Source organism: Manacus vitellinus, unplaced genomic scaffold (assembly GCF_001715985.3).
Source record: "Manacus vitellinus isolate BGI_N305 unplaced genomic scaffold, ASM171598v3 scaffold_8_pilon, whole genome shotgun sequence".
Classification (NCBI taxonomy): Eukaryota; Metazoa; Chordata; class Aves; order Passeriformes; family Pipridae; genus Manacus; species Manacus vitellinus.
In genome coordinates, this window is record NW_021940864.1 from 7,953,183 (window position 1) to 7,978,039 (window position 24,857).

General features: G+C 37.3%; 1 protein-coding gene across 8 annotated transcripts in view; it reads left to right on the top strand.

Annotated features, from left to right (window-relative positions):
• The window catches only part of ESRRG (estrogen related receptor gamma), a 366,229-nt gene that overhangs the window by 222,210 nt on the left and 119,162 nt on the right, over nt 1–24,857 (top strand). For all 8 annotated transcript variants that reach the window (XM_018085061.3, XM_018085063.3, XM_025896385.2 and 5 more), the window contains one exon: nt 19,982–20,397. In XM_018085061.3, the coding sequence (XP_017940550.1) occupies nt 19,982–20,397 (416 nt within the window). The remainder of the gene's footprint in view (nt 1–19,981; nt 20,398–24,857) is intronic.

Genomic DNA, 24,857 nt, shown 5'->3' on the forward strand with positions numbered 1-24,857 from the left:
TTGATGGCGAGGTTGGGTGGTGTCACCTGTGTCAGCTCAGAGAAGGTGCAGTTAATGAGAAGGAGGTAGAGGGAAAAGATCTGTGGAAGGGAAACAGAGCAGGGAGCAGCACAGGCTGCTGTCGCTGACATAGCACAAGGGGTGTGGTTTTGATTTTGAAACAGTGATTTCACTTAATACACTGAATCAGTTGCCTGCTGACTTGAACAGGAAAATGAAGTTAATTACTTCTGCTTATTTGGACAGCAATACATTTTGTATAAAAAGGGCAACTTCTGTGATACAATGATACTGGTGCCCCTCAAACTCTGCCAGATGTGTCATCAGATTTCTTTTTTTTTTTTTTCTCTTTCATGTATTCTTTTACAAAGCATGTATTATAATTTTTTTTTTCTTACTATCATCTTCAGTGTGTTTTGCCCAATGTTCCAGAGAGGAAAACATCATATTAAATTGTTAATTTTTGCAGTCAAAGACAGACTTGCTGCCTCACCTTTTGTTTGCATTTTCCATAGTAGTATCAAATATTTTGTAATAAACTTACTAGTTCTATATATCTCTTGAGATGGGAAGCAGAAGAAATTCAGTCAAGAAACATACTTACATAGATGGAAACTGAGGCTTTTCACTGTATGTCGTGAATATTATACTAGCTCTTAAGACTTCATCTAAAAACTGTGACTGTGTACCAGAAGATACATAGATTTATATACAAAAAAATTAAAAATGTTGCCTGTGAAAGCACAGAAGTATTTGGGAATTGAAGATGAATCAAAATCTTTGTGAAGTCATGAGTTTAAGATCTTGGTGAGATTTCAGGCACGTTTTATTTTATGCACAGCACTCAGGAGGCTTGCTGGAGAATAGAGACGGACTTTTCTCCTTTAAGGGAAGAGAGAAGGGAAATGCTTCTTACACACTCTTAAGTAGATTGCATTTCAGTTTAAAAAGCAAATAAGCATCTGGTCATTTATTCGACTAGTTTACATAGTATTGTACGTAAAGGGTTTTTTTTCCCCTCTACGTGCTGCTTTCTGCTACACTGATGGTAATGTACCTGGAAGGAAAAGGCAGTCCAAGCTGAGGCAGCCAGCGTCAGACAGGGCGGTCTGCCATCTGTCCCACCTGCTGCATTCATGTGTCCATCTGGTTACTGCAATAGCTCATTGCGGGCTTCAACAGAAGAACATTGAGGCTGAAAAGAAGGCGGTGTGAATTATTTAGGTAGCTAGTGTAAATAAAGAGAGGGGGAGAGGAGCGAAGGAGGGGAGTTGTGAGAGGGAGAAAGCACTCTCTTACTCCTAGATGCTCTGGAATGTGTTAATGCATGAGAGCATTTGATTTGCATATAGATTTAGATGTATAGATCATTGTGAAGATTACAAGCCAATGAGTTTTATCTAGATTTAGATAGCTCTCAGCCTGGTTTGCACATAAAATATAGCCAGTTTCAGGAGGAGAATCTTTGGGGACTTTAAACCTAAGTGAAACTGATGAAATGTAATGCTTTTAGGTATTAATTTAGCAGAAATAAAATATTTCCTTTAAGGGCTTTCCGTGCCCTTTGTTAACCAAGAATTTATAACTGCTTTGCATAGTCAGTGCTTTATACACACTCTGTGGTTTTGATTTGGTTACAGTTACATTTGTAGTCATCTGTACTTTATTCTAAGAGGAAAAGCAGTTGACACATGCTTTTCCTTTTCCTTATTCTCTCATGTTTATCAGGTGAAGATTAAATCCAGTCATCAAACAAATAATTTTCCAGCTGTCAGTATATATATATTGTTACACAGACAAATATATATGCTTTTCTGCTGCATAAATGTACATAGAACACTTAAATATTTTTAGATATTTTTAATGGAGATGAGAAAACAGAATTTCATAGTTACACTGACCTTAAAAAATAAATAGGTTTATTTTCAGGTTGCTTGCTTGAATTTCAAAATGACCACCTGAAGGTTTAGACTATGGTGGATTATTTCTTGCTAAAATTGAATTATTGTTAGAAAAGAAAAGCCATTAATGCTAGATTTGAGCATAAAAGTTCATTTGCATCATTCTATTCTAGGCATTCTAATAATAGTGGTGCTGTGTCAGATTTTTTTTTAATGTTTGAAACATTAGTGCAGTGCTGTGTTTTAAAAAATAAAAGATTGGCTTCATACTTGGGTATATTTCCTGATGTCAGATTCTTCTTCCTTTTGAATCTTAAATGTCAGACTTTCCTGGGCCAAAGAACAAAACCAGGATCATCTTAAGAGGAATCCTTGAAATTGTGGGAGGGTTTTGTGCCATTGTTTTGCCTGGGTTTAGATCTGCAGAAGAAAGGGACACAGCATCTTGAAATCCTAGCAGCCTGGCTACTTCTCTAAGATTTGCATGAAATTCAGCTGCAGCCTTCAAAGGGATTTGAGTGGATTGGATTCTTTAAGGTTAGTCCATGTCAAACCTATTAAGTTCAATTCACATGCAAAACCCTTTTTACGTTTTTTTTTAAGCCAATAAGGCTCTAACTACTATTAAGGCACATCGTGTACTTGCAGTAGAACGTACTTGGTAATGGATCACCCTACTGGCACGTGTAACTAACCAATAATCCACTTTGTCATCTTTCAAATTAAAAGATTCTGTGTCGTGTATCTTTCTCAGATTGAAGAAATTTTGTTTGCAAAAGTTGAGATCCTGGAGAGTATTTTAAAGTATCTGAGTCAGTCTGAATATCCATCTTACGTCTAAAATGTGATCCCCCTCATTAAATGAAGATTAATTTAGCCTTTGAAAGTAACTTAAACTCGATGATTCTTAACTTTCCAGGTCTGTGAGTTCTCATTCTTCCCGTAGGGTGACTCCACTGTTAAATAATTTTGGGAGTACAGTATATGTACTGTGGTGAATCAGGAAACAATTGCAGGGGGAAAAAAGGATGGAAATACTTTATGGCGTATAAAAGGATTAGCAGCTACTTCAGAACTACAAGGACATGACTTTAAAAGGAACACTTAAATTTTAAATTTAAAAGCCAATTGAAGGAATTCTGTGCATTTAGGCCAAAGCATCTAAATGCCTTGTGCACCAGCAGGCTGTGAAAGGACTGCCAAATGAACACACATTACCTCAATTAGATATTTTCCAAATAAATGGATGTTAGTAGGAATTTTGGTTGATTCTCATCCTGGAGCTTTCTGCCCTATGTGAGCTCTGCAAGATTTGCCCTTCATTTTGTGAATGGCTCTGTGTTGTTATTGCTTTGGTTTGAACAATGGCATAAGTTTTTCTAAAATGCTGACCAGATCCTGTAACCAGGTGACCTGAATCTTGAAAACAATTGTGTCTTTACTGCATGGAACCAAATTCATTTGCATCTACAGTGCCTGCACTGGCACCTGGGTTGTCAGTTATCTAGCAGGATGCTGGAATCAAAGTTCTGTCCTGATATCCCTGAAACTCACTGATTTTTGCTCTGGTTTTAAAGGTGAGGGGAAAGTACTATCTTCTCCCTGTACTTTTTCTAGTTGCAGTTTGAACTTTACATTTTGTGCTCAAGGAAAGCTCTGCTTTCAGCTATGTTTAGATCAAAAATGGTTGATTTGTGTGTACTGATTGAGAACAGGGTATCTTCTGTTGATTTAAGGTTCCAGATGCTCCAAGTCTTTTAAAAATATACTTTTATGAAGCAAGTGGAAATGAGCATTTTTTCCTTTTCTGTATTTCAAGGAAAGAAGCAAGTATCCCTTGACATATATTTCATGTTTAGAATGCCCTTTTTTCTTAGCAAAAGATGAAAAGCTGCTCCTTAAATGAAACACTAGTTTTTGGGACTAAATCCTTCAAAGCTTACATGTTCAAGTCACTTGATATAATGAATTTCCTGGCAAAGTACTTGGAGGAAGGGGTTAAAGGATAATAAACCCTTCCCAGTTGTCCAGGTTCACTTGCATCTTGTACAACAAATATTTAGGTTTTTTCCAGTATAGAAAAGGAGTATAATTATAATATAATATAAATATATTAAGTACTATAATTACTTGTCCTGTGTTTGGCTTTTTTTTTCTCCTTTTTTTTTTCCGGTTTTCATTCATTTAAAGAACTGAAGTTGCTCTGACCTGTGGTCAGAATCAGAATTCTTTGTTGTATTCCATGACCTCTGAGAGTAATTTTTTAAAAAAAGTACCTAAACCAGGAATATTTTGTGTGTAAAATCATAATTCTTCATCTAAACCTTTTTTATGGACAGCACATAAACCATTCAGAGTTGTACAGAGCTTGCAGCTTTAAATACTGATGCCTTGTAGTATTAATATGCCTATATACAGCATTATTAATTATATGGGCTAAGTAGCAAATACTAGCATTTATGTTGCTATTTGATAGTGTTCCATAAAGCCTGTTGTTTTCCTCCTTGTAGTTAGTGAGTCATGTTGTTATATACATTTTTGATGTGTTAGTATTTGAAGAGATAAAGATAGTAGTTTGCTGAGGGAGTGAAGGGGATGAAAATCCTGTCTAGAGGTGTGAATTCTCTTTTCCGTGGTACCTACAACTTTGTTGCTGAAAAGATAGTAAACATCTCATTGAAGAGTATAGTCATATTGTAAGGATTACATATCTGTGTTGCCTGTTGATTGGGGTTGCCTGGGGTGATTCTTTTGGCAAAAGAGTGATTTACTATCATATTTCTTCAGAGTGGTAGAATAAATACAAAAATTCCTATATTGATACTACTAAGTCCAGGTTAAAAATAGCAAATCTGGCTAAATTTTTGTGGCTTTAACAACTTTAGGTTCTAATAGTGTAAACAGAAGTAGTCCTTCTTGTTCTTGTTTATACTTATTGTTGGCAGTGCCTGAATGAAAGTAGAATGGGGAGAGCAGGGCAGAGGGAGAAAGGTTAAGTGGCAGAGAAGTTGAATTGCTTCAGTGACAGATTCTCTCCAGAATGGCTTTGAATTGTTTTAAGGATTAGTTTGGGAAAACTTGAGTTGAATGCACTTCACTACTGTGCATATATTGCATTGCTAATGTTGCCAGTCACTTATTTTTTCATAAAAACAAAATTTACTTTCCAAAATGAGAGTAGAGAGCATTGGGGAAATTTTAAAAAAAACAAGTAAAAAAAAAAAAAGTTTCATGAGCTGCAAAACTGGTTGGAATTTTACCTGTGTTATTTTATTATGAGATTCTTAAAACATTAGAGCAAATTATTAAAACGGTATATATTTTACTCTTATGATAATAGTAACACCAGAGGAATAGTTGCAGAAATAGTCATCAGTGATCTAAGGGGAAATGTAATTCCTCAGTTAAAACCCACACCAACTTCTAAATGACTCTGTTTGTTCCCAATGGAGATCTGTCATTGATGCAATGTAGTTCTTACATTAGGAATCTTGCATCCTATCAGCTAGTCTGAAACATCTTGTTTTGGAAAAGCCTCACCATATGAGCTGGGAGTCCAGGAGGCTGTGTGCTCAGTCCCTCTTCAGAAAAAATGTGCTCAATCTGTTTCAGACGAGTTCCCCGAAAGATGGGTTAAATCAACTGATTGAGCTGATTTTCTCTCTTGAGGTGATATTTTATTTATATGATAAAATGCTTGGAAAGTGATTAATTTGTCAGGGGAACATCTTGTTACTGTAAATTTGCCGAATGTGTAATAAAATTGCCATAACACAGATGGGAAAATGAAGATCTTTTAAACTGAAATAACTGAGCAGTCTGCCTGCATTTTCGGCGCTTAAAATTAACTTAGTTAAATTTCTTTGTCATTTTTACCCCTGGAAGAATGCAGGCTGGGAAAGATTTGTGGCAGATGTGTGGTGTGTGTTCGTATGTGTGGTGGGTGGAGGGGACAGGAGCAGACTCTGTAGTTTTCCTTCTGCATCAGAAGGATCTGATAGATTTATTAAATTTCTGCCAGGGTTCCTTGATTGAGTGAATTTTTAAAAATTGAAATATACAGATCAGATACTCCTTCCTAGTAGCAGAGAATTTAAGAACAGGGGACTTTTGTGGGCGAGAACCTCAAGTCACATGAAATAGTGCTTTTGCGCCACTTTCTGCAGGATTGCTTTTGAATGAGAGCTGAATAGTGTAATACACTTCTTAAGTCTTTTTATAGCAGTCTCATACTGTACAGAATATAATGTAGATTATCTGGGGGTATACTTGAAAAGTCAAAGGAAAGGATGCCTTCCCTATGCCTGCGTTGCAGTGTGTAACAAGTGAAAATAGCATTAGTAAAGGAACAGTGCCTTTCATTCATACCTTTTGCTACTGCCTGTCCATCTGTCCACTGAAATGAGCCACTTATCATGCTTCTGTGTTTTTCCCTTTCAACTTAAAGAATTATGAAAGGAAAATTCAATTTTTCGTGTCCTTTTATGACAGGTAGACTGGAGACTGTGGTCATTTGGATTAAAAACATATCTATCACCACAAGCTGACAGGTTATTATTATGTCTTCTTTGAATAAATGAATTTTATCCCTACATGTTGGAAGTCGAAGAATGGGAACTTTTTATATAAATAATTATCCTGGTAGTGATGTACTGCATACTGTTGCCATATTTTTTCACTTTTACAGCATTCTTGGCCTTATCACCCATAACATAAATCTCGGCCTCTCATATTTAATACAACCTGTAGGATAACCATGCCTGTATAATGTACAGACAGCCAATCCCACATCATCATTTGGCTATCATTATTTGTTGTCCTATGACAGATGCTTCAGTTGATGTCCCTTTTTGGATTTTACAGAATGATGCAGCCATCCAGGGGTAGATGAGAGTGGCCTCTTTTAGGTGTTCACGCTGATCTCCACAAGCACCCTCAGTTTATTAAGCTTCCAACTATAGGCAGTTAAAGTCTTGAGTATATTGGTGTTATCTTAGTTGCTCATAATTTATTTTTCAGAAAACCTGGCTATTCATTCCATGAAGCAATAGTAATATAAAGATTTACTGTCAGACCCTCAACTGTGTTAAGGACCAGGGAAGAAGTGGAGCAGATTTGGTGTATGTTCTAGGCAGATGCTTAGTGAAATGATTTTTTTTTTTATTATGATAGGACTGAGGTGTGGAATAAAAGTGAATCCCAGTCTGGGAGAGTTATCATTTAATGCCCTTCTATTAACTGATCAGGGCCGATCCTCAATTTCATGAGCATCCTGAGCTTGTGCTGAAACTGGTGAGGCACAGAACTTCTCAGGATCAGATGCACATGTTATTTGAGTTTATTAGTGGAATGACATGCTCCCTTCAGACCAATCTTTCTTTCACTGCTCACCCAAGGACAGTCAACTTAAGCAGAACTTTTAGCTCTGAAAGAAATAAATAGTTGATCCAGAATTAATATTGGTGAAATACATGAAACAAATCTATCATTAAAATACAGCTGAAATTTGCAGTGTGCAATATGGAGTAATTAATGCTGATCTCTTCATATAAAGCTTTCCTTGGACAAGCCTCTCAGTGACGTTTTCCAGAAGAGATGGCCACAGGTGAAGCATATAATGATTGCAGCATATGGATAGAATCACTTCATAATTGCAAGTAAAGACATCCCTGTTCTAAGTGTTATAATTGGGCAGGTACATATTTGTTACTTTAAACAGTTTTTGTGGAATATGCTGAATTTCTTTTTTTTTCACCTTGTGACTCCCACCAAAATAGAAGGTAAAAGATAAGCAAGTAGAAACAATATCAGGACTTTGTGAGAAGCTTATCCTGCAAACTTGCTGGAGTCATGCACACATTTTAAAAGTGAAAGCCATTGCTTCCTGACCTTTGCTGCTGATATCCAGAGGCAAACCTCTGACATGTAAACCCAGTGGCATAAATAGGTTTGAATTACACATAGTAATATTTGAAGAACGAGGAACTGTGAAAAGCCAAAGGTTTATTTATTTGTTTGTAAAAATCTGTAATCACACATGAAAATCCAAGATAGACTAAAAAAAGACTTAAGCTGCATAGGTTTTGCTTCTATAAATTGTCTGATTTATCTCAACATGTGATGAATTCAGTCGCCGGTACTGTGCCCAAGTAACATACTGAACTATTTGTTTTGTCTATTTTTTATTTCTAGTGCTTCCAGAAGAAAGATAGATAAACAAAGAGTAGAATTCAATGACAGAGGGTTTTCTTTTCTTCTTACAGTTTTCATTTACAATTGTTACAGGTCTTCATAGTGTAGAAGTAGAAATGTTGTGCATTAACAAATAGGGCTCATGTCACTCAAATGGTTTAGTTCAAACAAATAAATAAATAGACTGCTGTGCTTTCTGAGTCCTTGCATGTCAGTGTGGTTTTCTCTGGGTACAGTAGGTTATGGTAATCCACTTGCATCTTGCGTATCAAGAGTATCAGGACCTTAGACCCTCTGAAATCACAGGCTGGGTTAGGGAATAACACCATTAGCTAGTATAAAATTGCAGAGCTTCAGAGTTGCTGGGTCTATTCCCCTGTATCCAAGGTTTTGACCCGCAATGAATGGCAGATGTGCTGTATTTGGAACAAATTTGATTTTGATTTTCTAGCTACTATTCCCATTAAAATAACAAACCTGACACTGTTCATAAAATTACCCAGATAATTTAAGCAATTTGAGAATCAAGCAGTGATATTGGAGGAGGAGGCTTCTTCAGAATTCATGTTCGTCTTTAGAACTGACATCTCTGTTCATGACTGTGTCACAGCAGCTAAAAATTTGTTTATGGAAGGAATAATTGATTTTTTTTATGCATTACTCTTTCATATAATGAAAACTAACACTCCTTTTTGCATTTTGTAGAATACTACTGTTCTATCCAAGTACTTATTTTCCTAGTGTTGTCTGCCTCTTTCATTTCAAATCCTTAAAAAAAAACCCCAAACATAAAAACCTTGGGCTGTTCACAACTACACATTGCTCACACATTACCCTGCGTGTTGGCTAAAGCTGTTCTTTTCATAGGCTTCATATTTAGGAAGGCTACACACAAAGAAATTGGTATTATTAAACAGAAAAATAAACATTTTTATTTAGGAGTAAGAAAAAATTTAATTTATTCTTAAATAAGTTTCCCATTCAGAAAAAACCTGTATATTTCAAAACAATGGAAGTTCCATTTCTGAAGTTCAAGGCAAGTTTCTTTCTCAGAAATAAATATTAAAACTTCCAAGGCATGTTTTGATCAAAGGCATGGAAAGCAAACAAACAGGCAAAATATACTGGATTGGAATTCCCCAGGACCATCATATGGTTCCTATGGTTCCATGCCATGTGCTGCTGAGCAGTGTTAGGCAACTCTTCACCTTTCTATGTCTTGCTTTGTGCATCTCTAAGACTGAGATAGAGGTAATTCCTGGAAGCGTATTAAAATCTGTAAGTTAAAGATAACATTATCAATAATTAGTAACATCACATTATTAGTAGTAATATTTGTCGAGGTCCTTTTTTTCCTTTATATGTTGATTTCAAGGGGAGCTGGTCAGGGATCTCTGTGTGGGAACCAGGAGGAAAGCTGAGTCACCCCTAGACCCAGTAGATGAGGGACTGCCTGTCTGAGAATGCTTAGCCATGGAAAGGCCTGGTCCTGTACTTTGTTTTCAAGTCCCACAGAAGTGATTGGGATTTTTATCGTCATAACACAGCTAAAACTCAGACCATGGCACTCCAGAGACTGTTTTAAACCACTTTCAATTTTTGTCCCTACCTTTTTGGTTTCCTGTAGATATTTGCATCTCATAATTTGAAAGGAATATTCTCTCCCTCATAGAATCTTATATCTCCCTCCTTTTAGTTTCCTTAGCAAAAATACAGTTTCAAGCTTTCAATATGAGACCGTGACAAAGTGATTTTATAGCCAGTACTGAAAGTGACTAAACTTGACAACAATTGTATTTTATGACAACCTCTGCTTTCAAGTCCACAGCCTGCTTTCCTATCATCAGCTGTGAGATTTTTTCTTTTTTTTTTTCTCTCCCCTTTCCCCTGATGACTTTTTTCAAATGTGAGCAGTTCTGTATCTCTGCACTGGCTGAAAACAAATCCTTTTACCAGGAGTGCATTTTAATGGGCGGCATGCTTCACTTAAGTCACCAGAACCTAAACAGCATAATATTCAATTTTTTACCAACCCAGAACCAAAGCTTTTCCTTGAGAGAGATGTTCATAGGAGTAGTGGAAGAATTAGTATTACAGAACTAAACCAGATTAGGAGGGAATGTGAATTAGATTTGGTAACAGATGGTGCCGTGGAAATTAAAGGTGCTTTGCGAATGGAAGCGACAGCAGCTTGCCTCTTTTCCTCTCCTGTCTCTCTCTTTCATGCGCTTGATAGACGGGTATAAATCACAACAATCCCGTCTTGACAGCCAATTTCGAGAATTTGATCTGGTTAAAGACATGGCTTTCCTGCTCCACTCACTGAAACTGGCTGCTATTTTATTTTTATACAGCACCTTGTCATATTTAGGAAAGTGGAATCACCTGCCTCCCTTTAATGAAATTTTCTTTAATTACAGTTTTAGCTCTTTAGTGTTAATTACTTTTCCATTCAGCCTGAGTTCTCAGGCTGTCTCATAGGGATGTATTTCTCTCCCCCACCCCACCTCCCTGCACTATTCACGCATATGCTTTCATTTTTCTAAAGATGCTTTTCGTTGTTGGAAGTTGTTGTCAGATCCATTATAATTAGATCCTAATTATCAAAATCATCATTATTGTGTAGGAAGAGGAAGCATTGTAAACAACTGTTAAAGTTATAGGTTCTTGTTTGACAGAGGAGAAACCTTTCAGGATATACATGAATAATAAACAGGCAAACAAAAAGCCCTACTGAAAACTCTGGGAAACATATAAAGATCTGGAGAGCAAACCCCCTCCTTGAAAGGAAAATCCACCCAGGTTATCTCTTCATACCTATTTGTTAGAGTCTAATCCCCTATTTTTTTGGAAAAGATCAGAATAAAATTATCCTATTTTAGTTTCATCTCATTGGCTCCTCTCATTGAGCTTTCCTGATATAAAAATCACTTTTCTGATGTGTGTCAGGATTAACTTATGGTTGTCTTAATACAATTACTTTTTGTGTTTAGGCCAGCAAGTGTAAGTGAAGAGACTGCTGTGATGTGTGGAGATGTGGAGATGCTTCTGCCGTACACATACACTAAAATTCCTCAGAGTGGAAGAGAAAAATAATGGCCTGTACCTAAAAAAAAAACTATAAAAATAAAACCCTCTCAAAGTAAGAGAAGATCCTTAGAGCTGGCAACTAACAGTTGGTAGAAATAAAGCTTCCTACTGGCAGTCAAATCAAATGTAGTAACAACTCAACGACTCCCTGCTGCTTGCTGACAGCATGGTGTAACACACTGGGACAAACATTCACTTAAACACTGATTGCAGGAAAACGTCATTTTCCAACTCACCAAGTAGCTTCTTGGTTGTGTGTGTGCGTGCACATGGATGTGCAGGGGGGATTTAAAGCTGGTGGCGTGTGTCTGGGAGGACGGGCAGGACACACTGGAAGCCAGCTGAGTGAGGGGGTGGGAGAAGGATCACTTGCTTTATAAGTTTTAGTCCTGAGTCTTTTAAGACGCTCACTCTCTGATACTATTTCTGGTGTGTTCTCTCTAATCGCTTCTCCAATTTAACAGAGCTTGGCGTGCAAATTATAATTCTTCTGTTATAAATCTGCAGAAAATCGGTGAGGGAGCTGGGTGGGGAGACAGGTACATGGTGTGCACACACCTACACTCTGCCTTTCAGCCATGGAAGGAAATTGCTGCCCAAAATTGTGAAAAATCTGATGATGCAAACTTTGACTCTCTCTTGAGACAGAAAGCATTTTTTTGTCCTCTTTTTCCTTTTGGAAAGTGATGAATGACAGCTATGTCTCTCTGATGTGTAGTACTGGCTTTCTGACTGGTGCAAGTAACTGCTTTTGATGCAGTAATCATTTCAAAATAATCCCTCTTTAGAAAGCCTGTTATGTTCTTGAATGAATCTTTACTTGTTTTTGTAGTTTTTTATTTTTCTCCCTTGAGGTAGCTGAATGTAGCATTTCATTTTCTTTTGCTATTTCAGCTGATTTCCCTTAATAAAAAGAATCCTCACAATTAATAGATGACTCCTTCACACTTTACCATGCCCTCTGGGGCCTAGAGACATCAGGTGGACTCCACCTGATACCACCGGAATATAACCACAAGTAGAATAATATTCCATAACAGAAAAACACCTTCTTAACCGGAGTTTTTGCTGTCTTACAACATATGACATGAATTACTATTCTGCAGTTTGAAGCAGAGGAATAAAATCTTACTCTTCCTGATCAGTATACTGATTTACATATGATGAGGTTTGGCCATAATTCTAGTAGCTTTTTAATTGAAACTGTTTGGGCATGGGAAGTCTCTTGATGTGAGTTGGTGCAGCTCTCAACTCTTCTCTTGCTTCAGAGCTGGCTTTTTTCAAGGATGTTAAGTACTGTAGCAACAGAAAATATATAACGTTAGCCTAGAAGTCAGTAAATGAGAGAATGTAAGTCAAAGGTATTACAGTGGTTTATTGTAGCTTCAAACAATAGCCATGTTCTAAGTGTGTATAAAGGTTAGAGGCAAAGGAGGAAAAGAGAAACGTAAAAACTAAGTAGGTATATGAAGTATTTCGTGAGGTTTAAGTTGTGTCAGGACCATAATATATATACACAAACTACAAAATCATACATTTCTTCTATGTATAACTTTCGGAATTCCGGAATGATTTTGATTCTAGGTGCCATCTACTTTTTGTGTTACTTTCTCTTCAGTATTTGCCTTTTTTTTTTTTAATATATTTGAAAACTAAATCATCAGACCATACCAAAAAGGTGTCTTTTCCTACTTGAAATACATGAATTTCATACAAGTAGGCAAATCTTTTCTGCAGGAGACGTTCTGTGGTGATGGCCTGCCTAGTAGTAGTGCATAACAGCTAATAGGGTATTTTTTGCATAAAACACATGCAAAAATGAAAGTCAGCTTTGCAATTTTTATATCTGCTTTTACTTTTTACCTTTTAGTCAGTTTTATTTGGGTTTGTCACCGTGTTGCAGTAATATGTATTGGGTACATTGGAAACCTCATGTCACTGAGGGCTGGCATCTTTTCAGATGTCTGGTGTTTTGGCTCAAAAGTCTTTGAGTATTCTTCGTTGCTTACTTTTTGTTCCCAAAAGAGCACCTGATGTAAAGAGTAATATTTTTTCCGTTTAAAAAGATGTAAATTCCATTGCCTGTAAGTGCTTCAGCTTTTAAATTCAGAAGAGTAATGTTACAATCTGTCAAACCATAGAATCTGTATGCTGCAGAGCCTGTGCATGTCTAAGGATACATTTAATTAAACCAGCATTAGTGCATCTATACAGACTTATTAAAACACTTAGTTTGTCTCAATAATATTGATTAAATAGCAGTAGTTTGTTTAATCTAAGTGTATTTTTGCTATTACTACATTACTTCCAAGTAATCAGGGTAATAGTCATCATCAGTGAAATATCACGTTAGTTATGAAGTAATGCCATAAGAATTGATTTAGACTTGGCAGGAAAGGAAGGCTTTCTGTCATATAGTGCCAAAGCCCGATTTGGATTATTAGAATGAGAGTTTTAAACATAATTTCTGTTCGTATAAACAGGGTGTGCTTTATAGGCTTATAGGTTATTCCATACTCTGAGTATCCATTATATCAAGGAACACCTCAGACAGTTAATTATGCAAAACATCGTGTAAGTAATTACACAGTATTATTATGCATTTAACAGTTTTATTGATTTGCCAGTTGCTCACTTACAGTATTTAGAGCTATAAACAAGAGATGCTCACCCTCAGTTGAAATAGGTCCAAGGAAATGAGCTAAAGATAAATGACAGTAGTATGCATTCTTGCATCAGATGTAATCCTTAAACATAGAAGCTGTCAACAGTGAGAATTTGCAACACGTTGGGATACCTCAGGATCATTTCCTTCTTGTTAACAAAGTTTATCAGCCAGTAAGCATGGGGAATGTACTTGAAATAGAAAGTGGAGCAAAAATGAATATTTATTTATGGTGGGAGAGGAGGTTAAAATAAATCCCCCGGTTTTTTGGGGTCTGTAGTAGTTGCAAGTCAGCCACTTGAATATTTTGCTTTTTTAAAAGCAGCATAAGAAACAAAGTGCCCTCTCAGATGAGGTGCAAATGTGAAGGGCCTGAGATAATGGCTTGTTTGGGTTTTGTTTTGTTAAACTAAAAATGACCACACTAGTCTTCTAGTGTCTTGTGTGTAGGAATTGCTTTAGCAGGGCTTGGTAGATTGCATATCAGGCAATAATAACTGTTTGGGAAGCTGGATCCTCTGTCAGCAGTCTAACTCAGGCCACTGCTGGTAACAACATGATGGCTTCAAGCATTGCTTCTTCTATTCCGGCTGCTAGTGACAGCTGCTCTGGAAGAAGGCATTGGCTTGCTTTGCTTTCCCTTACTAAGGTGAAGTGGTGAAGGTTTCAAGAAAACGTAAAAGAAAGAAGAAAAGCAATGAAACGTTCAACGTTTCTTAAAAAAAAACCAGCAGCAGCAACAAAAAATCCCCCACCACAGCTGTTCTGTTTTGCATAGGGTACTCTTTACTACGTGGTTGTATATGTGTGTTTATTAATAAAGACCTCACGTCTAATAACAGTTTTGTTTGTGCATGCATGGGACAAGATTAGGAATACTTTGCAATTAATGATCTCATCCACCATGTTAACCAAGCAGGCCTTACGATATTTCTTATTAAAAGAAGAAATCCTTTCTTTTCCTTCCTCCAACTAAGCCAGTGCACCTTAATGCAATGATGATATGTTAGACCCAGCAGTTGTCAAAGCATCGTATTACTGTGATGCCATAATGACACCCTGTCTCTGTAAAGTAGTCATGTTTTCTCAAATCACACGTTGCACCGTTGATTTTTGACATGACACTTCATTCAGTCACTTTCCTTTTCTTTGGTGTCTCCATTCTCTGACAATAGCAGCTGGTGCCCATTTTCCTACTAAGTGATTCACATTTTGCCACTTTACTAGAGTGCAATTAGCTGGAGCAGAAAAAAATGCTCAATGTAAAGCAGCTCGGCTGAAATTGTTACTCAGCTCTTTAACAGGACCCGGTGAATGTCTTGAGGTGTTGTCGTGGGCGTCGGTGCGAGAAGCAACATTTTCTTTTCTTTGCCTGCAAACGTTTTTTCTCTTTTACATTCAGAGAGGCTGAGCACGTTCACTGGAACATGCTGCACTGTTTGTTGTCTACTGATTTTAGTATAGACCTGTGAAATGATACTGAAAGTAAGACGGTATTTAAAAGGAGATGTATTTATGGTCAAAGCTAGGATCTGGCTTCCATTCCTGACTCTGCTTCTGACTTACTGTGTCACCTAGACCAAGAAAATCTTTAATGTGTTGACATTCATAGCTAAGTATGAGGATAGTAAGACCTTTTTGGTTGACATCCATGTGAGAGGAATCTATGGGAGGAAAATCAAATGGGTTGTACTGTTAGCATGAAAAGTACCTAGGTGTGCATAATAACACCTGCCTTGCTGATGCTCCCACATAGTAACTGTCAATACAAATGTCAACAGCTAACAATCCATTCTGATATTTATGGAAATAGGGCAATTCTCTCCTCAAGAAAAGAAAAAAACTTCGTGTGCAGGTAAAACTGGACTTTTGTTGATCTGTAGTAAAGGTGGGCACTTTAATTATTGTGACTAATCACTACTGTCACTGATACCACCAACACAGCTCTGAAGTAATGAATGATGCTGTAAGCAGAGCTTTTCCTGTTTGAAAAGGGAGCATGAAATGTGTTCATGGATTATGAAGTATTGGCATGTTGTTTTGACCTCCTTTGGGTATTGGTAATAAGACGAGGGAAAAGTAACTTTGTGAACCAATTATATGTATGGATGGAATATAAAGAGGTCCCGGTGGCTTGAATGAGCTTTTCTTTTTTAAGGCTATATACTGTAATCAGATGCAGTTAATTTTTGCACTCCACTTGTCTATTGATACTGATTTAGCCAGTGTCAGCACTGTCAATATCATTAGTAATGTGGCAGGTAGATGGAAATATGAATGTGATTGCATTAATAAATTCTTAATATATTCAGTCTTTCATAAGCACATAGCATTACAATTTATTCGCTATTGTTTAAGACTGTTTTAAAATGGGAGTGTGTCATTGTATCTTACTGCCAGCACTTCCTGGCTTCAGGTCTTACTTAAATGAAGATGTTATGAAGTAAATTTAGAAGGGATGTTAAGATTTGTGCTGTATATTGCATATTACCCAAGGCTTGCAGCACCCTATGTATTTTCTCTTGCGCATGGGCATGGAAATGCTTCTAGAACCGATTAGTTACTTTCCCTAAAGTTACTGAAAGGAAAATTTGCCTGAGATCTCCCATTTGTGAGAACTGGGACAGCCCACCACAAATGGTGCTGCCACCTATTTGGCTTAAAATCTAGTAAAAAAAAAAAAACAACCCCACCAAGGCTTTAAAATAAATACTGTACGTTTTTATATGACACATGTTATTTCTATTCATAAACCTTAACTAAATTTAGATTTTTATTAATCCAATGTGACCTAAAAATTTTGCATTAACAGCACAATGTGGAATTGGGCTTATTCTCTTTGAATGCAGATAAAGCCATCATCTTGAAAATAGCTCTTTCTGACAAAAAGGTGTTCTTTTGAAATAAAGTCTTATTCACTACATTCCTCTTAGAGTTAATGTGAATTTTAGTGCCTCTAATTTTAGATTGAAGTGAGGTCTAGAATAAAACCCACCGGCTGACAATTGAATTTATAGATAGTTGTGAATATTTCAGGCTTGAATAATAGAGCTGTAGAATTTCAGACACAGAGAGGAAGAGAGAATTAAGCTCCAACTGTAGTTTTAGACTATAATGCAATGGTGTCTAGGAATTCTTCAGTCTAACGAGCTAAGTAGTAATTAGGAGGGAACTGAGGGAGGGATTTTACAGAGATCTAGCTTAGGCATTATTCCAAATGTTCAGCATGATAATTTGATGGTGGCCACACCTGCCATCCGTATTAGATGGTTCTTGAATTACTTTTGTTCAGTAAGGAAGGAGTGAAAGCCGTAGGTGTCTGTTGCCCACCCACAGCCAGTACCCAGCCTTGTCTCTGTTTTCACCTTCCGGGGACTGAGAAAGTTTTTGTTCTCAGAGTCAGGTGCTGTTGTTTTCACTTTTCCTTGGAATGGTTAATGTTTTAACTGCATTTGTGCTTTGCCAACGTGCACCAAATCCAGTCTGCACTGTTAAAGCTGGAGCCAAAAGCAGCTCTGTCTTGGTTAGTACCAGAAACTGCTACTTCAGAAGCATCAGCAGACTGGCTTTAGCATAGGCAGTGCTGGTGATCAGATTTTAATGCTTGGAGAACTGAGATTGTATTTTGGTTCTGACTGCTCGGAGTGGGAGATATCCACTTTTGTACTGGCTAAAACAACGTGCCTTTGACCAGCTAATTAGTTGCAAATGTGTTTTTCTGGAAGGGGAAGGGTGACATTCGAGCTCATTATTGCACAAATTAGATAAAAAAACCAGCAGTGGGATCTTCCACAAGAACGTGCCGGTTATGACAGACTGTAGGCAGTGACTCCTAGTGCTGTATTTTGAGACTTTATGTGTGAAGTCTCAGCAGAAGGGAGGGGAAAAGAGAACCAAGTACCTGTTTAGTCAATAAAAGCATCTTAGTGTTAATGTGTAGAAAAATAACATAAAAAATTAGTAAAATGTGAAAGTTAATTGATAATTTTAATCGTAGCTGTATAAAATTCAGTGCCAAAGAAAGAGGAGAGACAGAGAGACACCGTGTTTTAGTACCCTAATAACTCCTAACTCCAGTCTAAGATCGTAATGTATGTGAGAGCGGTCCAGTAATTATAAGGTAATAAGTGGAGTGGTGGTGTAAGTGCTCTAAATTAAGAGGAATTCGCAGAGCTGCTGTAAGTCAGTGCCGACCCCCTTTCTTTCAAACGTTGACTTGAGAAAAGTGCTTAGCCCAGAGTGCAAGTAGAAAGACAAGAGAGAGCTATCTATTAATTACAGCACTCATTAACAGTGACGGCTACAAGGCAGCAGATGCAGAAGAAAAGGCACACGCTACTGCAGGCTGGCAAGGGGATTTCCCCCCCTCCAGTTCTTGAGGAAAGGACAACACAAGCAGGTGGTCCAATGTAATAAGATATTTTCACGGCTTTAACCTTCCCATTTCCTTGGTTTATTTGCTGACACCAGAGAGCTTGCTCCTTCCACCTCCCCAAATAAGCACTGATTTTAAGTTTAGAGGTTGACATTTCTGTACATCAATCTGGCTGTTTTCCAAATTCACACATTGTTTGTTTTCAATAGAATTTTACAGTACAAATGATAATTTAGAGGTCTTGACTAGGATCCATGGGCACTGATTTTAGGGTGAATCTCATCCTAAGCAGATATCTTTAATGAAGGCTTTGATCTCAGTTACCCTCATTGGAAAGGAAGCCAGCTCTCTGGATTTATATCTGTCTTCCACTGATGAATTTGATTCCAAATATTGAAGTAGAAATATATTTAAATTTTTTATTTTTAAACACAAAGAGGTGGAAAAGTGAAGACAAGATCTCAAAAATTAACTTAGAAAGTTAAAGTCAGTCTAATTGTCTGGACTGATATGTTTGCTTTGAAAACATGAATCCATAGCTCCATGTGGGTGGCCTTATGGGATAATTGCTTTTTTGCAGTTAATGTTTCTAGAGAAATGCTCATAACTGTCATCTGTACTTTGGCAGCTTCTGAGAGTGCTGTCAGGAAAATGCTGGATAGGCTATTTGCTACTGGGGTTTCATAATCACAGCTGTAGAAAATGGAGATAATATCTGATTCTGAGCTTTCTAATTATTATTTTTGTCCTTTGTTCAACCTAACTTAAGGTGTGTTTAAAAATAATAAAGCACTTGGGTTTGGAAATAGACAAAGATTTCTCCCCTTATTCCCCCTGCAGAAAGCATTTTGTTGGATCAGATGTTGTATGGTTTTATTTCAGATACTTAATTCTGAAAATGTGAGAACTGAGAAGACAGAATCTCACCTTCTGAAAGACAAAATTTTGTGTAGAATTTCCTCTAATATATTTTTTTAATCCAAAAATGGAACACATAAAATGTCAGATCCTATAGAGCTGCAGATATATGGGGTAGTGGCATAGTTATTACTGGTTAGTCTGAGGATAATGGCTAGAAAGTAATTGCAGCCAGAGCTGATGAATCATTTCACTTAGATTTTGTGAAAATGGAGTCCAACCTTAATTATTTGTTAGAGTTCCTCGTTGATGTGCTACTCCGTTACTAGATACAGCTATTTAGCTGTATCTATAATAAAGCAATATTAATAAAGGAAAAAGAAGATTGCAAGAGACTTGCTCTTCAATTCTGGGATCAGATCAATAGATGATGGATACGTGTTTTAGTCAAGTGCCTTGACAAATATTAATTACAGAGCAGAACATCTATGTGATCAAACTTGGAAGTATTTGTTTCTGATAATGATGGAATTTACAGAAAGAAAGTATAGATTGAAAAATGAAGACATTTAATAGCCAAGTCATCTTAATAGGATTTTTAAGATTTTTTGACTTGCTGGATGACAAGTTCAGAATTTAGAGTTGATGTGAAGTTGACATGTAGCCTAGAGGGCAGGTGGAGGGGACAACAGATGGATTTGGTCTCTTTAAAGTTTTTGTTTACTGCCTGTCTGGAGCTTTGACAAAGCTCTGTCATGCCCTTATGCTGATTACCTTCATGTAGAACAAGAAGTATTGACTAATGAATGAATGATGTGCAGTCCCTAACCCTTCCAGAGCAGCCTTAAAGAGCACTGTCTTTAATACACAGATTCTTCTTTCTCTCTCTCCCCACTACAGGCTTCTCTGCAGAATGTCAAGCAAAGATCGACACATTGATTCTAGCTGTTCGTCGTACATCAAGACGGAACCGTCGAGCCCTGCCTCTCTGACGGACAGCATCAACCACCACAGCCCCGGTGGCTCCTCCGACGCCAGCGGGAGCTACAGTTCCACCATGAATGGACATCAGAACGGGCTGGACTCACCTCCCCTCTACCCTTCAGCCACGGGGCTTGGGGGCAACGGGCCGGTCAGGAAACGGTATGATGACTGCTCCAGTACCATCGCTGAAGATTCACAGACCAAGTGTGAATATATGCTGAACTCGATGCCCAAAAGACTGTGTTTGGTGTGTGGTGACATTGCGTCGGGGTACCACTATGGAGTGGCTTCCTGCGAAGCCTGCAAGGCTTTCTTCAAGAGGACAATTCAAGGTGGGTTATTCTTTAAACTTTCTCTCTTTTGCTCAAAATGAAAAAGTACAGTCTCAGACTGAATCCTGTTAGGTCTTCAGACTGTACCTTTTCATTCTTCATACTGTGTGGTCCTACAGATATTGGTCATGAAAAAGCCCCCTTGGGCTTCTTCAGGAGTTCTGTCTGTCATGTTAAGACCCCTACCATGTTTATTTTGATTCTGAAAAATAGAAAATCACTGGAGCTATGCAGTACACGTTCAGATTTGTTTTTGTTTGAGTTTCTCATGGATTCCCATAAATGCTTGTTGTGAAGGAAGAAGAATGCTTGCTGAAGGTTGTTATGTACTCCTCTTGAACACACCTGGTGGCACACAGGGATCATGCTTGTGTTTTGCTCCTAGTTACACCACTACCGTACTTAAATTGTTACAGAAATCCAGTTTATTTTTGTTAAAGCACCGGTGCATTTTAAATTGGTACAAATGCTTTGTGCATATCAGTGTATTAATGACTGGTCTTTCACCCATTATATACAGTGGCCTTCAGCACATTTAACAAATAACTGTAAGATCACGTTCTAAGGAGAGTACGTTGGCAGCTTTTGGTCTCTGCTCGGTACTTTGTACTAATCTGTTCTTGATACCTGTTACAAATATGCCACATATTTTGGCATAAATTAGTATGAATGGGATAATTTGCATGACCGCTTCTACTAGCTTCAGAACCTATGGAGACAAAATAACCTTCTGCTTTGATTTAGATATCATCCTTTCAAGTAAAATTGAAGGTGCTTTATTTAAAGAACATGAGGCCAAGCTTGGCCTGTACAGGAAAGTAGTGTCACATTAAATTAAATTCAGACTTCAGAGACTAAAATTAGGTTGCTAAGTCCAAATTTAAGCTCCTCAATAAAACCAGCTTGATTTTCATACATGTCAAGCACCTGGAATTCTCAGGAAAAGACAGTGCGATCTATTGACACACTTTTCTTTTTAAAAATGAACATAAAGTGAGATTTAGTTTATAATTTCACATAAACCAAAATTTCAAATATTTGGCCAAGATTTTTTAAATACAGTACTTCCATATTTAGTGTAAAATTAATAAGGAAAAATAATGAATGTTATTTTAATTTATCCAGTGCTGAGGCAATGGCCATCTTGTTCTTCTTTCATCCATTTTACTGGTGGAGGGATTTGTGCTTTCTACTAGCGTGAAGTACCCATTTTACCACCGCCATGTAACCACTAAAAAAAAACATTAGGCTTTAGTTGTTCTGATGGAGCAGAATGTTACACTGTTTGCAAGCAGTAAACAAAGATGCCTGTGAAGGTTGATAGTGGTGGCCTGGGTTCATATGTAAAATGATCACACATGTAGAAACAGTGTGCTCATTTCAAATGTCTGTTTTGGAAAAAGTAAAAAAAAAAAAAAATGAGGTAGGTGATTTCACTTGACCTTCAAGAACATTTTCAGAAAAGCTCAAAAAAATGTTTCCACTGAAGCAATTTGTATTTTGTGGTTGCTAAACTTCAAGCACCGATTTCAACCCAGCAACTCTGTTTTTATAAATGGTATTTAATTGCTGTGTAATAGCTGTCCTACAGGACCGAATTGATGCATGATTATTTTAGTCGTATTGTGAGTATGAAAAAAAATGCCACAGAAACGTTAACTGATTGAAGTGTTGACTTCTGGCAGCAATTTTACACCACACCACAGACAGCAAGTTTCTGGGCACGGAAGCACAAGACAGGGACGTCATTCTCCAGATTAGCAACCTGGACTTGGCCATGCAGCTCAAGTTAGAACTGGCAGCTGTGCAAAATGTCTCAGTACAGTTAGAGCAGTAGCTGCATCAGCAGGTGACAGTGCTGTGAAGACAAAAAAATAATGCAGTAAGGCAAAACCAGGCATCGAATGGAAAAGCAGTAATGAAGAAACTAAGAATAGGAAGTATGTTACCATCATAATGTCATGGCAGCATCTTCACTTATGATGCTGACTAACCTGGCACAACTGATGAGAATTTTCAGATGCCATCCAAAATAATGGAAGCTACTTATTTTGGTGAATAAAACCATGAATTGTGGTAAATGACAAAAAGTATTTAAGAAAAAGGTGATTCTTCATGTTTTGAATGGGCAAATTCTACCTTTAGACTTGCTGAAGAGTAATTCTCCTGAGGGTTTTTTGATCTAATCGATAAAATTTAGTCCCAGTGTTCTGGAGGTTGTTCTTCCCTGTACCCCATTTCACTTCCTCATTCATATCACTTTTTTTCTCTACTTGTTTTTTCTCTGATTGCTGCATAACTGCAAAAAAGAAAACAGGAAAACAGAAAAAAACAAATACAAAATAGAAAACCAGACTACCTGAAGAGTAAAATACTGTAACAGCATATGTAAGAATAATATATCTCGGCTCAAAAAATTGCTTACTTTAAATGCTAATAACATAACCGTGATGGGTACTTAATTATAGATGTAATGAAAAAGAACTTCTGACTTCCTAGACCTTGCTTGTTGATCATTCATCAGTTTACTAAGTTAGCTCAGACTTGTTGATCCTAAGTGCTGCTCCCGTTGACGTCATGGGCACACCTGCTCTGACTTCAGTGGGAGGAAGGCTGAGCTGATAAAGTGAGATTGTGAAGCACATCTTGTGTTCACGAAAGGCCCAGTGTCCTTTCCACTGAGTCAGTGGGAGTCTTTCCATTCTTTCCATTTCAAAGGAGTCTCTTGAAATATCGGTAGGTGAAGGCCACAGGCAGCTGCTCAGGGAACCAGCACAGTATCTGTACACCACCAGCATCTTTTACATGAGGCAGAAGTGAAGTGTATCACAGGATACCTGGTAGCCCCTACACAAGGCAAGTATCACTCTAATGTAGAGTATACACCTGCTTTTAAGGGTAATGGAGATTATCATTCCCCTTCAGATTCAGCAGTTTAATCTAAAAAACATCCCTTCCTGGATTATGATTTATCCTCTTCTTCTTCCTGCCACTTGCATTCCCTGCTAATTTTGTTAAAAATTAAGAAATTAAATGAACTGTTTTGAATTAGAAGGAGTAATTCTGTCTTTTTTGAACATAGATATTTTTAACATAGCACAGAAATACATTTGGATTTGTGGCAAAGAATACATAATTATGATAACAATCAATAATATTATAAAAAATTAGAAACAAGAAACTGCCTGGCTAAAAAAACCCAAAGATAAACAGAACAAAACCCACCAAAAAAGAGCTTAATATACAAAATCAGTGTCTTCTTAGGTCACAGTAGAATCCAGTGATGTTCTGCCCCATTTGTGACATGGTAGGGATGGGAGAACTGGATGTTCTCTCTGCTCAGGCTAATACTCACTGAGCTGCAGCTCTCAGTTTGCTTCTGGGATAATTTACATGGTGGCTGATTGCAAATGTCTCACAGAAATACACACACAGCCAAATCTCCCCAAAATTGGCTTAACATCAGGAATAGCAGAAAATAGCAACATCTAAAAATAGTTACAGGTCCATTGATTTTTAGGGTCTCTTCACAGTTTTTGCTGTGCACTGTATTATCTTGAAAACTCCAAGCTTTCATTAAAAGAAGAGAGGAAAAAAAGAATTTTCAGTTGTCAGCTGGGTGCCAAGTCTTGTGTTCAGCACAGAGGTCTTGTACTTACTAGATATTTTGTAGTGAATGTTTAGTGTAAATATATTTCTCATAATTTTTATTTGCTCAGTTATCATAAAGGCTAGTAAGTACACATTTTGCATTAATAATATGTAATTACTCAGTGCCTGTAACTTAAACATTTCAGCAAGTGGATTGAAATGATATTCTTGCTTTCAGTAGAAGGATGATAGGACTTACAGATTCAAAGACAGTTTATTATGCTGTTTTATTTAGGCATTTTTCTCTCTAAAATAATGACCCACATCTAGAAAGCTTTCTTCCTCCCTCTTTCCAAATCATCAGGACTGTTGTCTTTGGACTCTTTAAAGTAGCATGAAGAGACAGTGTGTAAAGCCTATGTACTGATATGTTGCCTTCTTCATAAGGCTTGTCACAAAAGTCTCATATTATTTCCTTGTATAGTGTTTGAATTTCCCTCACAAAAGCTCAAATATTTTGCAATCAATAGTCCTTTGGAGTCTGTTTGGGTTTTTTTTTCATATGTTTATTTTTTAAGGAAAAACTGTTGGATGAACAGTATTGAGGCAGCAATCTTCTTTTTATACCCAGGGTGATTAAAGCAATAGGTCATAAGAAGCACTGTAATCATATCTTTACCATTTCATTTAAGAGCTTCATCCCTGAGAGTTGCTGCCTGTCCATGCCTCCTAACACAAACAAGAAATATTCTATCCTTGAGATACTGTTGTCTTTTTGGCTATTACGTGAACTAGACCAAGCGTGCTTTCTCATTTTTTGCTGCTCAGCTAAGAGCCTTCAGCTCTACAGTTCTGCAGTGATGTCACTG